The 14,503-nt window shown below is 39.9% G+C and overlaps 1 protein-coding gene across 1 annotated transcript; it reads right to left on the bottom strand.

Moving 5' to 3' along the window:
- Positions 1-152: 152 nt before the first annotated feature.
- cpa4 (carboxypeptidase A4) lies at positions 153-7,346 on the bottom strand. Its single transcript, XM_079162418.1, has 11 exons — positions 7,204-7,346; positions 6,060-6,141; positions 5,286-5,420; positions 5,097-5,195; positions 4,282-4,383; positions 4,090-4,191; positions 3,325-3,435; positions 3,023-3,113; positions 1,975-2,174; positions 982-1,066; positions 153-462 (listed from the first exon to the last, which is right to left on the bottom strand). Exons 1-11 carry the CDS (start codon positions 7,326-7,328, stop codon positions 275-277), a joined length of 1,320 nt encoding a protein of 439 aa, XP_079018544.1. The 5' UTR covers positions 7,329-7,346; the 3' UTR covers positions 153-274.
- Between the last annotated feature and the right edge of the window lie 7,157 nt (positions 7,347-14,503).

The following is a 14,503-nucleotide window of genomic DNA, read 5'->3' as shown; positions in this document are numbered from 1 at the left end:
AATAATTTTGATCTACGAAGTTAAATTAAATGTAGTGCAATAAAAAGTACAATATTCGCCCTCCGAAATGTAGTGCAGTAACTAAGTAACTAAGCCCATAAGTACTGTGTTTAGGTACAATTTTTTAGGTACAAAGCGCTGAAACACGGACACACGAAATATTCACGACTTTATTGGTCAATATTGAAGTCACGTGTCAAACATCAGCACAGAAAGATGAGAAAATTGTTCAATGTCAGTTCAAAGTTCAGCCTCTTTCCACCGGTCACAGCGATCAGTAAGGATGGTCACGGACGTACTCCACGATGTGCTTCAGAGCCAGCCACGTCTCGGAGGCGGTGGGGATGATCTGATTGGCTGGCAGGATGAAACCATAGCGGCCGGTGTCCCTCAGCTCGAAGGCGAAGGAGTACTTGATGCCGACGTTGTAAGACCAGTCGATGCTGCCACCGCTGGCTTGATCTGAGAGGAAGAGGAAGAGGATGTGATGCTAGCAGATCTACTAACCACGATTTCCGCAATTCCATGAAAATGATTGACTGAGATATTGATGATTAAAATGTGTATCAAATGAAGCGCTTTCAGAACTAACAGCCATCAAACGGAGTGCGATTCAGATGTTTATAACAAGACACTGAATTCAGGTGAAGACGACCCTTATTTTCTTATTTTTATGTAAAGATGTATTAATTAGCAGCTGGATTGTAACACAATGTGAAAGCTAACGCAGTGCTCAGTGCTTGTTTTAGTTCTAGGTAAAAAAGTTTTGGCACAGTTTTATTTTGCTTCTTGGAGATGCACTTTGAATAAAGAGTAATCATTTTTTATTTTTATGAATAGATTTGTACTTTAGCAGGACTGTATCACAACATGGAAGTAAAAGCACAATCTGTTCATTTCAATGTGAAAAGTGCAGTTAAAATCAAAAATAATCGTGATGATCATTTTGGCCATAATTGCCCACAGATGATGGTTACTCACAGATGATGTTGCAGATGCTTCCAACCTTGTATCTGGTGCCATAGAGGGACGTGAGTTTCTGCACTGCGGCTCTGCCCACAGAGTCCTATTAGGAACAAAAAGGAACATAATACTGTAGTGAGGTACAGTCAGTGGTGGAAGAAGTATTTGGACCCTTTAATTAAGTAAAAGTAGCAGTGCCACACCGTGAAAATACTCCACTACAAGTAAAGTACTGCATTCAAAACCTTAGAAGAATGTAAGTAAAATGTACTGAAAATATGAAAAATAAAAGAACTCATTGTGCAGTAAAATGTTCTCTGTTAGTGTTTTACTTCCAAATGTGATGTTTCTGAACTAATATTACTGCTGCATCAATGTGTATGTGGCTTTTCACTGCTGTAGCTGTTTTATGGTTAAGCTAATTTTAACTGCATCATATTCTATAAGATCATCATGTGTTTGTAGTGTTGCTGTCCTGTGAGAACCTCGTATCTCTAAATAGAAAAACAGCATTTCATAGCTGATCAAAGAGACTTTTTAAAGAGTTTATTTATCTTAAGAAATAGGAGGATACCTCTAATTTGCACTTGCCTAAGAGGGCTTTGATACAATCATATGAGGACTGTTTAGGCAGTTTCTCAATGTTAATATTCACAAAAACTTTTTTATTATTATAGAGGATTCCTGTCTGAGTTAAGAGAGATCATTTGTTCATCTGTAGTAGTGATGAGTTTATAATTGGCAAATTCATCAATCCGGGGGCAAATACTTTGAATTTTCAGCAATAAAACTTTAATTAGATGAGGCATTGTGACCTCAAGTTGTACAGCTAAGACTTTCAAAGTAGTGAAATTGCTTTTTGTTAATAATCATTAAACTTATTGAAGGATAACAGAGGCAGAAGTTCTCAAATTAGGTTATAATAAATGTCAGCTTCCTCTCTGTTTTAGTTCACAGCTGTCAGATGTATTGTGCCTCCTCATGACCGACTCTACGTTTTTCCCTCCTTACCAGCTCAGACTTATACAAGGCGTCCTTGCAGGTGTACCCGTAGGGGTACATGAGCAGCTGGGAGTATGCGTGGACGGAGATGAAGGCCTTGAAGTTGCCGTGGCTCTTGATCAGGTCCACCACGTTCTTCACCTCAATCTCAGAGTGAGCTGAGGGGCCGTGGTAGGAGTCAGAGCAGGGGTTCCTGCTGGCCCCGGGGCCTGGAGGCAGCAGACAAAGTGAATAGACATCGTGAGACAAAATGGACATCATAACACAATACTGAAGAGGGCTCACAGAAATCGACAGTGCAGCGAGTCAGCTGACAGTTTATTAGGTGCAACCAGCTGAAACTGATGCATTTGAATGACAGAATGAGCTCATGGTCATTTGGGAGGCTGTAGTTTGTAGTCGAGGTGTTTCTAATATTTCCACCTTTTCTATTCTGAACAAGGGGTGGACAAAATATTGGAAATATTTCACAGTATAAGGCATTACAAGTCAACAGCTCCACATGCTATTAGAGTGCTTTAGGTGTACTTAATACAATGAAAATTCAGTGTATATTTACATAGTGTGACACATGTCAAAACTAACATTTTGTTTCACCTAAGACTATTCTTTTATCCCTGAAAATCATACCTTAAAAATCACTTAGATATATCATCATATTTATTTCCAATACAATTTCTTGTATAGAAACAGAAAACTGTTAAGGCGGAGGAACCTAGGATGAAGAGGTTACACATTTTAACTAATACATATTTATACATATATATAATTCGCCATGAAACTTCCTCAATTGTTTACCTACATTAGGGAAATACTGTTTTCCAAAAATGTATGTTTAAATTTGCAAATGATGCATTATCTTATCAAATACGTGCGAATTTGCATTAATTTCCAGAACAGAAACAGAACGTTCTTTCATTTTGTTGACATTTCTTTTTCTAATTTGTTTCTATTTATCACTCCATTAATCAGAAAATATTTTTGCCATTGAAAATAGAGCTACTGAAGTAGAGATTTCTGGATCAGAGACTGAGAAAAAACTCATTTTTTTACTGACCACCAAAGCCTGCGTCCCAGTTCCTGTTGGGATCGACTCCGCGGCACGCGGAGCCGGAGTTCTTGGAGCGGGTCTTACGCCACATCCGGTCCTGCACGTCAGTACACAGACTCAGTCAGTTAAGCACATAAATGCAAGTATTTCAATGTTTTTCTCAGGATCTAAACTGTAAAAACTGGCTCGTATCAACCACATTGTCCTCTCAAATAATCCACCTTACGTGTACAGAAAAGATGTCAACACTAAAAACAGGAAATCAAATGAAAGAAGTGGCAGCTCCAACATGAGTGACGGTGACGTACGTTGGAGTGGGTGTAAGCGTAGCCGTCAGGGTTGGCCAGGAGCAGCATGTAAATGTCCATGGTGTCCAGGAGGGACGTCAGGGAGGCGTCGGTCCCGTACTCAGTGGCAATCTAAGCAAGAACAAGGCTTTTATTTTGTAGAAATGACATTCTCAATAAAGGGAAGCAATCTTAACGGTCTCATGCAGGTGAACGTTTTTATCCAGAGTTAACAATATCTGTCTTTAGGGTGAGCCAGCTGTCTGTATCTGTGTATCTGTTGTGTGCTTTATGTGATGTTGTGTGATGCTGTTTGTATGTGTTCGTATTTGTGTCTATAGGACACCCTCGAAAATGAGAAGCTACATCTTAAGGGGCTTTCCTTCAATGAATTATAATGTACAAGTACAGAAAGAAGCAACACGATTTGTTGAGTCCCTTTCAGGGGAAAAATGTATATATTAATTAACTTACACATCATTATAAAGAATATATATTATCAGGGCTGTCGCTAAAGATTATTTTCATTATCTATTAATCTGCTGATTCGTTTTTTAAAGATTCATCGTTTTTTTAGGTTCGTTGTTTTGTCCAACGAACAGTTTAAAAACCCAAAGATATTTAATTCACAATGAAATATGAGCAGGAAAAGCACCTTTGAGGGTTTAAAAGTCCTTTCAGCTCTATTTATCATATAGAAACTTCTTTCAAATGCACCTCTAAGATCTTCTTTTGGATATCTAACACATTCCACTCTATCTTTCTAATCTCGTGGACATGTCGTACCTTGTTGGCTGTCCACACTCCGGTGGCCTGAGACACCCATTCTCTGGAGTGGATACCAGTGTCCATCCAGATGGCAGGACGATTGCTTCCTCCAGTGCTGAACTATAAGACAACAGAATCATCCCGTTATAAAGAATGGATGAAAAGATATATTAGTCGTACAGGTGAGGATGTGCATGAGTCATGTCCCACCTTGAGCACATACATGGGCCTGTTCTCATACGACCTCCCGATCTCCTGCTTGGTGACGAGTTTCGGGTGCTGAGCCACCAGAGTGTCCATCCAGCTGTAGATCTGAACGGGAGACAAGTTATCACACAAATGAGTGATAATGAACAGAAATACTTCAGGTGTTCACAAGGTTGACTAATCAACAGTTAGTTAAAGAGTTCAAGAAAGGACTGTATTCACATTTAGACCACTGCACTTCCTAATAACGATATTTATTAAAAAGAAAATACTTCTGATCTAATTCGAAATTCTTTTTAAAAGTTTCGTTTTCCGACGACTTTTTACTCCACTACATGTATTTTAAATGTACTTTACTTTGCAAATTAATATTATTAGTACTAAATATAAATAAAGAAATAAATTACTATGTATAATTATAGGTTAAGCTACCCAGCAGTATGTAAAGTAATTACATTTAGATCACATTACTTAATTGTACACGTTTATTGATGCATTAATAATTACATACCAGTGATATAATATACAGTCTGTTATCCTGAAACTATTCTGTATAATAAGTATTTTAACTTTTGATACCTAAGTATATTTAGAGGCTTATACGTTTCTACTTTTACATCAGTAAGAGAGTATTTCCACACGTTTTCACAGTTTTGCTACTGAAATAATCAGAGTACTTCTTCCACCACTGTGTATTTGTCATCAATCAATATTCTGGTAACTCATCTGTGTTTGATATGCAGTGGTAATAAGGTGGTTGTGTCTTGAAGATGCTTCTCTGGTACTCTGTAGTCTCATGAGTAACTTAAAAACCTCACCGTCTCCAGACGATGATAAGCTCCGAAGTTGAAGCTCCTGGCGCTGCGCTCCGTCATCTGGTTCTCCACCATCTCGGCTTTCTCCTCATCCAGGAGCTCCTGAATGTGACATGCAGGAGACCTCAGATTCAGTATAGTCCTCAGATTTTGTAGAGTTAAATACAACCAGGGAGACTCCAGATTACAGACCTGCAGGTTGTTAATGATGACGGAGAAGGGGATGCCGTGGGCGGTGAGGTACTCCGTCACAGAGCTCACACTGGAGCGAGGGACTCGGATGTCGACGGGGAGCTCAGTGGAGACCGGGTGGAGCCAGAAGTCCACCTGGGATCCGATAGGTTAGAAATCACAGACTGCCCTTTGATACGTTCTCAGTGTCTCGTCTCCTCAGATGAGATCCAGAGAACAATCCATTACAGTTTTAAGTGCCCTTCATTAGAATGGATCTAAACGTTTATTGTTCATAAAGCCATTGAACTACAGTGCATTGTTGATCTGTATCTGTGTGTAATAATGATTAACTAAATAATTCAACTGTGCAATACTCAATAATACTGCTTTTATGCTGTACATTTCATTCATTCAGTATTAAATCACTAGAAAATGTCCCAGTCTGAATCTAAATCAGATCAATAAATCTGCATTAATGTATGACTTGGAGGGGCAGAGAATATTTAACAAACAGAATAAAATAAGAGGAGCGGTTCCTCTCTGGATATGTTTTTTTCTGTATTAAAGCGTGCAGCACAACACATCAGCCGGGCCTCTGAGAGTTTCTGACTTCCCGACTCTGTTAAACTTCAACCCACTGAAAACTCTCAAGTGGATTATTGAAGGTTGAGCTTGATTTGCCTTCTGTATTTCTGGAAGGTTCGTGCGAAACTGTTTGGCACAAGCAGCGGAGAAAACTTGAGGTACGTAGGTGTTTGCACAGTGTGTGTGTGTGTGTGTGTGTGTGTGTACCTCCCACTCCTGTTGATTCTCCAGAGCCTGCAGGAGTTGCATCTGTTCCTCAGACTGCACATTGACCCTGATGACCTGATCTCTGGAAGGACAAATTCATTTGAGAGTCTGAGCATCAGTATTTATATTTTGGGTTTTTAGACGGTCTACGTGCAGAGTGAGTTCAGCAGCGGAGGAAGATTTAATTCACTGCTTAGCAAAATGAAAAGCAGTTAATCGTGCAGAACAGCTAGTACACAGACCCATGACTCCCACTCCGCTCCCCGTAATTAGGATTTAATCTTTCTCTAAACAAAAAGCTCAGGCATTTTCTGCCCATTGAATACAAATGTACTTTTTCAACTTGGATAGTTATTTGACTTGCTGATTATAAAGCACCCAAGGGAGGAAAAAAACACATATTCAGGTCTCTAAACACTTTAATTAAATGACAAAGACTGCATATGCTCTTAATAAAATAAATGGAACAGAGTTAATGGACTCTAGAAGTAGATGCTTGAAAATGTAATGTCCAAATGTATTTTATTCTGGTATGAAGGTTAATTAATTTTGTGAGAAAATGTACTTTATGAATCCACAAACACCCTTCACCTTTGACCTCAATCAGATTCCCTTTTCCTTTCAATAAAGCAGCTCTGCATCGCAGCACACTTCGGTTTATCTATCTGTCTTTTCCTGACTATTAGAAATGGTTGTTAGGTGCCACAAATGTTGATTGCAGTTTCAATTATCATACCAATAACATATATTGGTTTTCTAGAATCGGAGGTAAAGGTTCATTGTACAAGTAGGTTTTCAGTCAAAATAAAAAGACGAGGAAAATGCAAAAGACAAGAATCATAAACATGTAGTCATGCAAAGTATAAATATATATATATATATAGATATATGTATATGTTACAAGTATCTATATCTATATACATATATACATTATATACATTTGTAATACAAATAGGGTGGAATGTGCATGAGATAAATATGTAGTATTGACACCCCTGGCTGGCTTTAAATATTATATAAATTAAGTCGATATAAATGAAGAACTTTAATGACTTCTGTGGCAGTCACAGTTCACACAGAGCTATGCATTTCAATGTGAAAGCTAAGAAAACAGATGAAAACCACAGCGGACGTCTCTTCTCACCCAATAAAGAGTCTCTCAGCGTTGGCCGCAGCCACGAGCACCAGCAGCAGCCAGAGGCCTCTCATCTCGTCTGAATGTCCGGACTGTGAGTTCGTTCTCAGCGTCTCCGGTCTCTTAAAAACCATCAGGTGACAGGTGGTCTGTTCCCACACAGGAGAGTTGCCTCACTCTGCCGATAAGCACACAAGCACCACTGTCTGGAAAAAAAGAAGTTATTTTAAGTGCCAAACCTGCTGATTCAGCTTTTGTTTTATCTGTGCGGTGCTCAGCTGCAGATAGTGGTGGTTTCCCTTGATTCACTGCTGACTGTATGTTAAAAAGTTACAAGTGGTGGAAGAATACTTCAGCAAAAGCTCTAATACCATGCTGTCAAAGCACTCCACTAATTAAAAGTACTGCATTCAAAACGTGTTCTTTAGCTACGGTAAAAGTAAAAGAACTCATTGTGCTGTGAAATGTTCCCTGTCAGTGTTTTACTACCACGTCTGATGTTTCTGGATTAATATTACTGCTGCATTAATGTGTATGTTTAATTTGAACTCCTTTATATCCTGTTAGCTAGTTTAATCTGCATCAATGCATCCTATTCTATGAGATCATCATGTGTTTGTTTCAGCTCTGTTCTGAGCAAGAGTCTATTAGGTTAAGAAGTAGCACATAAAGGAACACCTTCTCCTGCAATTTATCAGCAAAAGAAATCTAATTCAAAATCATCAAATTTGTAGATTTCAATGGACAGGAAGTGGATGGAAATCTGTAATCTGAAAATATTCTTTTGAGATTTAATGAAGTAAGAAGATGGTTAAAATTCAAACGCTCAAATGCTGACAGAGCTTTTAATGTGGGTGATACATCTACGGTTGACTCTCCACTACACTAGAAACCGTTTGGGTGTTATGATATGAGTTGGTCAATAATATCAGTTCAGTAATATAACAAGTAACTAATTACTTCTAAAACCAGGTAGTAAGTGACGTCATACCGTTACTTTCAAAAAGAGTAAAGTAATTTATTACACTTCCCGAGTTACTCGCCCGACATGGTTCAGATTAGATCAGGAGTCGGCAAACCTTTTCCTAGCCAATCAGAGGCCGAGTAGGGCGGGTCTTAAGGTCGCTGATCCCGGGTTTAAATGAAGAGAAAGCCTAATGTTACGAGACACAAAGATGTTTCAAACAATAGTGCACGTCCTACTTTGTGCTAACAGTTTGGGGAAGACGTTTATCTGTTTATACGCAGCCAGGTCCTTAAAGAAATAGCTGTACAGTCGACTGGCCTAAAACCACATCCAACACCTGATCCACCTGTGAGCCAGATGTGATCAGCTGACCTGTGCGGCTGATCTCACTGACGCTCTTGTGGCTCAATGGATGCAAACCTCTGCAGCCAAGTACCAACATCTGGTGCAAAGCCTGAAAGCAGAAGAGTGGAGGACGTCACAGCAGCAGATTAAGGCCCATCATTGAACTGAGATGTTCAACACTCACACAAACAGTGTTTTTATGGAGTTAATCACCCAGAGATCCAAGACACACTTGAACGTGGGCATCATGGCCAGTAGATGGCAGTGCACCACCAAACGTCTTCAACCACAGGGTGAGGATATCACAGCCCGTTTATGGCTACAGTGAGTGACATCAGACGAGAGCATGCTGGAATTACCCTGAACCCTAAATTATTGATCAGCCAGCGAGGTTTTATTAGAGTCGGTGAGTACGAGTGAGTGGGGAGGCGCTTACAGAACTACACATCATAAGAGCAGAGCTGAAATCATTGTTGTTGATAAACAAATACCTTTTTGATAACTGATTAAAACCTTTTTGAGTCATGTTTCAAGCACAAATATCAAACATTTGCTGGTACCTGCTTCCTAAATGTGAGCGCTTCCTTCTTCTCTCTGTTTCACATCATTGTAAACCGAATATCTTTAACAAAACAAGACGTTTCAAAACATCACCTCAGGAAATCTTGATGTACATTTCACAGACTAAACGAGTAATAGAGAAAATATGAATAGGCTCATTAATACTCGCTATAGTTGCAACCCTATATATGATATTATTCAATTTAATTACAGCACAAAAGTATGTTTTTTTTATAATACAAATGATTTAGAGTTACTTGAACACCCAGTCATCCACATATGCGTAGTGTATGTATTAATATATCACGTGGTTCTTGTTTAAATGTATTATCCGATTTGGTGCAAAGTGACCTTTGCACCAACTCCTGGTCCTTGATAATGTCATAAAAGGGAGTGATGAGGACCGGATCTACAGTCAAACCCCCGACTGGTGCAAACACAACCACATTTCATGACTGCAGAGGATTCTGGGGGTTTTGTGTTAAGTCATTCGTCCTGATATCCGCCGGCTGATACCCGAATGTGCATCACAACAGCCTCCCGGCTTCCGTCAGCTGCTGTGACACCCCGCCAAAACCCTCCGCCTCGCTCAGAGTTAATAAAAAGAGGAGTTTTAAACATGTCACTTCCCTTTCTTTTCACTCCCAAACAATCCCGTGAGACAAAGTGGGGAGGGTGGGGGGGGGGGAGTTGAGCCGGGGGCTTTCCATCTTTCTCAACGTGGAAATTATTTATTGCAATTCCTGCTGTGTTTGTCTAAAAGTTTAATAACGCCATGAAAAGTGGCTTTACATGCAAATGTGGGAGTTGTAGAGCGCTTTCCCCCCCCCCTGTCATTTGCCTCTAAAAGCTATATGAACAAGGCAACCCCCGACTAGCTGGTTCCACATGACTTCCTCTGCTGCACTATAAATAGATCCATTTACATTGCATTTCATGGCTGAGCTCTCTCTCAATATTTCAGAGGCCCACCAGTAAATTAACCATTAATCATTTATTGCTCACTTGTTCATCTCATTTTGCACATATACGCTTTGATATTACAACGCATTTGCCGCAACACAGTCAAACCTTTTTTTTTAATTTGTAGATTATGTCCATAAATAAAACTCCGTATGAGAGAGAAGATGATTTGACGGTGAGTGATGGGAGTTTTGTTCTGAGCTGGTGGTCAGACGACAGAGGCGAGGAGAAGTCAGTCACCTGTGACCTTCTTTCTTTGTAAGGAACTCTCCTCCGATTCAATTACACTGTTAGATGTCAGCTTATGATTCACCTTTGTGTGTGCCTGTGTGTGTGTGTGTGTGTGTGTGTGTGTGTGTGTGTGTGTGTGTGTGTGTGTGTTCATTTCATGGCATTGTTTAACGCACCTTCCTTTGTCCTGAGAATAACTTTCGAAAGCCGGTGTGAACAAGACATAATGAGAGCAGGGTGAGAGCGGGGATGTGACATTTTCTCTCGCCGGTGAAAAAAGTAAAAGTCAGACTTGATTTAAAATGCATCGAGATGTGCGGCTGAACTTTCTCATCTATTTAGTCACCTGCCTCTTGTGCTGAATACTAAATATTGTCTGACGCTGTTGAGGCTACAAAGCTGCTCTTTGACTCTGAGGGTTGTTGATGTTTTAGATTGTTGTTACCAGAGTTTAAAACATTGTTTAAGTGCATCAACACAAATAAGTTCTGGCTCTGTTTTAGTCCTGAGGCTGATACCTGTCTCTGTTTTCTTCTTTCTAATGATTGTAACAGTGAATAAAGACCTACTCGGCTTTACAGGAACAGTGTTTTTCCTTATTGTCTGTAGACTTTAGCTTCTATCTTGATCTTCTTAACCTGTTTTCACTGCTGAATCAGTTTGACATCCCGGATATATCCTTCAAATGCATATTGTAGACTATTCTGTTTACTTCTTTCTGAAATTGCTTTTTAGTTTTCCCAAATATTTGATATATATTAATATATATATATATTTGTGACAGTGTGGGCTCCATGATAGCTCTGACAGGTTGAGAGGATGAGGTTGTTTAATGCAAACATTTGTCTGTGTTGTTATATCGGGATGTTGGTGATGGAAGAAGCTGTGTCCGGGCTAAAACATCCTAAACGCTGTGTTGAAGTCAAACGTTGGGTTTTTAATTCTCAGTTGATCTGGCAGTATTTACATGCCTTTCACTTTGCTCATTAATCATTGCGTACCTATTTGAAGCCATGATTCAGGCAATTACATACATGTTGGTCTAATGTTCACTCTGCTTTTAGCTGTTTTGGTCTCTCCCAAAGCTTTAACTTTGTCTTTATGCGTTCAACTTTCTCATGAGCTTGTCACTGAAACAATGATGTTGAACAGTTGAAGGTTTCAGGCACACGCAGAACTCTACTCGTGACTCCTTTCACAGTACAGTCCTTTTTTTAATTCTTGTGATTATGTATTAAAACAAATTTAAACATCAGAAAACTACTGTTGAATGTATGAAAGAAAGGGTTTGTTAAAAATATGCATTCAGGTGTTTACACTGATCTGTATGAAGATTATATACGCTCTGAAACAGAGTCACGTCTCTAGGAAATCCTCCACGGCTTTCACATTTGCATTCTCCATGTTTGCCAATTCAGTCTTGACGGAGCCGAACGTCTGTGCGATGTCACAGAAGCAGAGACCGGACAGGCTTGATTCTCACTACATGAGAACGAGCAGTGCGGGCGGATATTTCTTAATAAAATCCACATTTTATCCTCTTTAATATTGTTACTTCTGCAGACTCAAGATGACATGTCTCCCCGGAGACTAACTCATTACCTTTCCCTCCCCGTCAACCATCCGAGCTAACAGCGAGCTGACAAACTGTCCTTTGGGCTGTTAAACCCCGTCAGGACTCCAGCACACATCAGTCTTGTTTTTGCAAAAACAGCCAAACTATCTCACAGAAAGCCCTTCATCACATCCTCTCTTTATCCTTTTTTCTCCCCCCCCCCCCCCCCCCCATTATAGCACATGACTGGATGGATGATGGAATAATTCATTTGGGGTCTGACTCTGCATTATTGCGTCATGCCTTGAGATTTATTTATTACGTAAAAGTCTAAGAAAAGACCAGAACAGCCCAGGAAGGCCTCAGCTCGGGTAAAAATAGAATGCCAGGCGCAAAGCGAGCCGGTTATATTTAGCAACACGCTCCCGTCCACTGCCAAGAATAGCAGGGGAGATATTTCCATTTTCGTCCTAAGACTATTGCCTTGCACTCGCCAGAATGTTTCCATCCCTGTACTTTCTGAGTCGAGTGGACAGACGCTGCCTTCTGCAGGGTTGGTGTATGTTTGTGTGCCGGCTGCGGGCATTTTTGAGGTGCATGTCATCAAAATTTTACACACTATTCCTTATTCCATTACTCATCTCCGCCTATTTTAGTGCTCAGGCATCTCGGATTTGATGAGCTCGTAAGGGGGAACGAGGGAAATAAAACTGGGCGAAACGGCAGCTCGGAGACTCAAGTAGCTCCCCGTATCGGCTCAAGTGATATTAGAATCATGCTGAGCTTGTTCCCGTCTGCTTTATTGCTTTAGAGTCCTGGTGCTCGATGCAGGCGGTCACCGTAGAGAGAGAAGCTGGGACGTGTGATTCCCTGAGAGGTGCATTCTAAAAATACTTTGAAGCAGAGTCTGATGGAGCTATACAAAATTAATTGATCTTTTTTATGAGAAGCTACGTAGAAGGAGGATGTCTGCCTTTATTTAGTTCCACAAATATACAAGATTAGATTAGATTAGATAAATCAGTATCCTCTACAAAAAAAAAGACACTTTTATAGATTTGCTTTTATGTGGTCATGGTTTTAGTGCATAGATTGTGTTTTTACGGTTTACTGCTTGTGTTACTGTTGTTTTAAGTGCAGCGGTTGTTAACATCGATCACACTGTTCTCATTAAAGGAATAGTTGGGCTTTTGGGAAATATGCTTATTCACATTGTTGCTTAGAGATAAGATGAAAAGATCAATACTAAATATTCATCTGTCCGGTAATGATCACGCTAGAGGGAAGAGATGATTAGCTTAGCTTAGCATAAAGACAGGAAAGCAAAGGGGACAGAGCCTTCCAAAGTAAAACTAGAATAACCGCCTCGCGGCTGTATGCCTCAGTCAACCAGTCAAGTCAAACCTACAGACCTTTGCAAGTTGGCCTGACTGCGTAGCTGCTTAGATGATGTAAACGAGTGGATGTGCCATCATTTAAAAAAATCGAATTCTGAAAAAACATAGGCTCTGATCATCGCCCGTGAACACATTAGTCCAGTCGTGTTTCATCAACTGAGGAATATGGTAAATTAGAAGGAAATTAGATCAATACTGTCATTTTGGACCAGAGAGGACGACGTGCTTTTATGCCCTCACGCCTCGATTACTGTGGTGCCTTTCTTACAGTCGAGCTCCCCAACAAATTGTACAACAGTGAAATGCAGCTGCCAGACCACTGACCTGAAGAAATAGGTTTTTCACACATCACCCAATGTTGGCTTAATTTCATTGACTGCATTTTGAACTACTTTTAATCACATACAGGACCTTACATGGCCTGACGCCAGAGTGTATAACTTCACTTCTGACCCCTTAGTGTCCAAACAGGCCTCCCAGACTCTGAACTGGGTCTGAGTCCAGGTTAAGAACTATGATGATTGTTTTGATGTACAGACTCGACTCTAGAATAGTCGTCCACAGAGTTGCCTCTGCTTTCAAATCTTGTCTTAAAACCCATTTTGTAGAATAGCTTTTCTTCACAACTAATAGCTTTTCTTTCTCTTATTGTTAGATGTTTTTATATAGCAGTATTTACTGTATACACATTTTATTTCGTATATTCTTTTGTTTTGCAGCTGTTTTAATGCTGCTTATATCCTGTCATTGTTTTTTATGTTACCAACATAGAGGAGCACACATATTTTCTATGATTTGTTTATTGCATGTGTTCTTCTTATCAAAAGGTGCTAAACAAACTTGATTATTGTCAGAAAGCCATTTTAGCATCCCTCGCAGCAAATACAACAGATGCTCACTTTGGATGTGATTTTTTGATAAAACATAAACCCACCATGTTTGTAAGTGTGTGTGTGTGTGCGTGCGCTTTAGAGTGCCAATTAAAGTTTCCGATTATAGCCTCAAGTGGGAGGCGACCGTACTAATATAATGATTCAAAGTGAAGCTAAAAAATCACATGCAGCTAAACACACAGAGCAGATAGCAATGAGACCTCATTAAAATCTTGGACAGGACTGGAACGACGAGGAAGAGAGAAAAGTCTACTGGCTGTAATTAGCACACTGTCACTTCTTTACAAAAGCAGCCCACGCTGCTAGCATGTCAGATCACTTCCCAACAGCGTCAGCCGATTGTTAAGCTTCTATCCTGAAAGCGTGTCACGACTGCGCCAGATAATAAAGAAGAAAA

Source organism: Pholis gunnellus, assembly GCF_910591455.1.
Source record: "Pholis gunnellus genome assembly, chromosome: 7".
Classification (NCBI taxonomy): Eukaryota; Metazoa; Chordata; class Actinopteri; order Perciformes; family Pholidae; genus Pholis; species Pholis gunnellus.
Note: the sequence above shows the minus strand (reverse complement) of the source record. Positions and strands in the feature narration are given on the sequence as shown.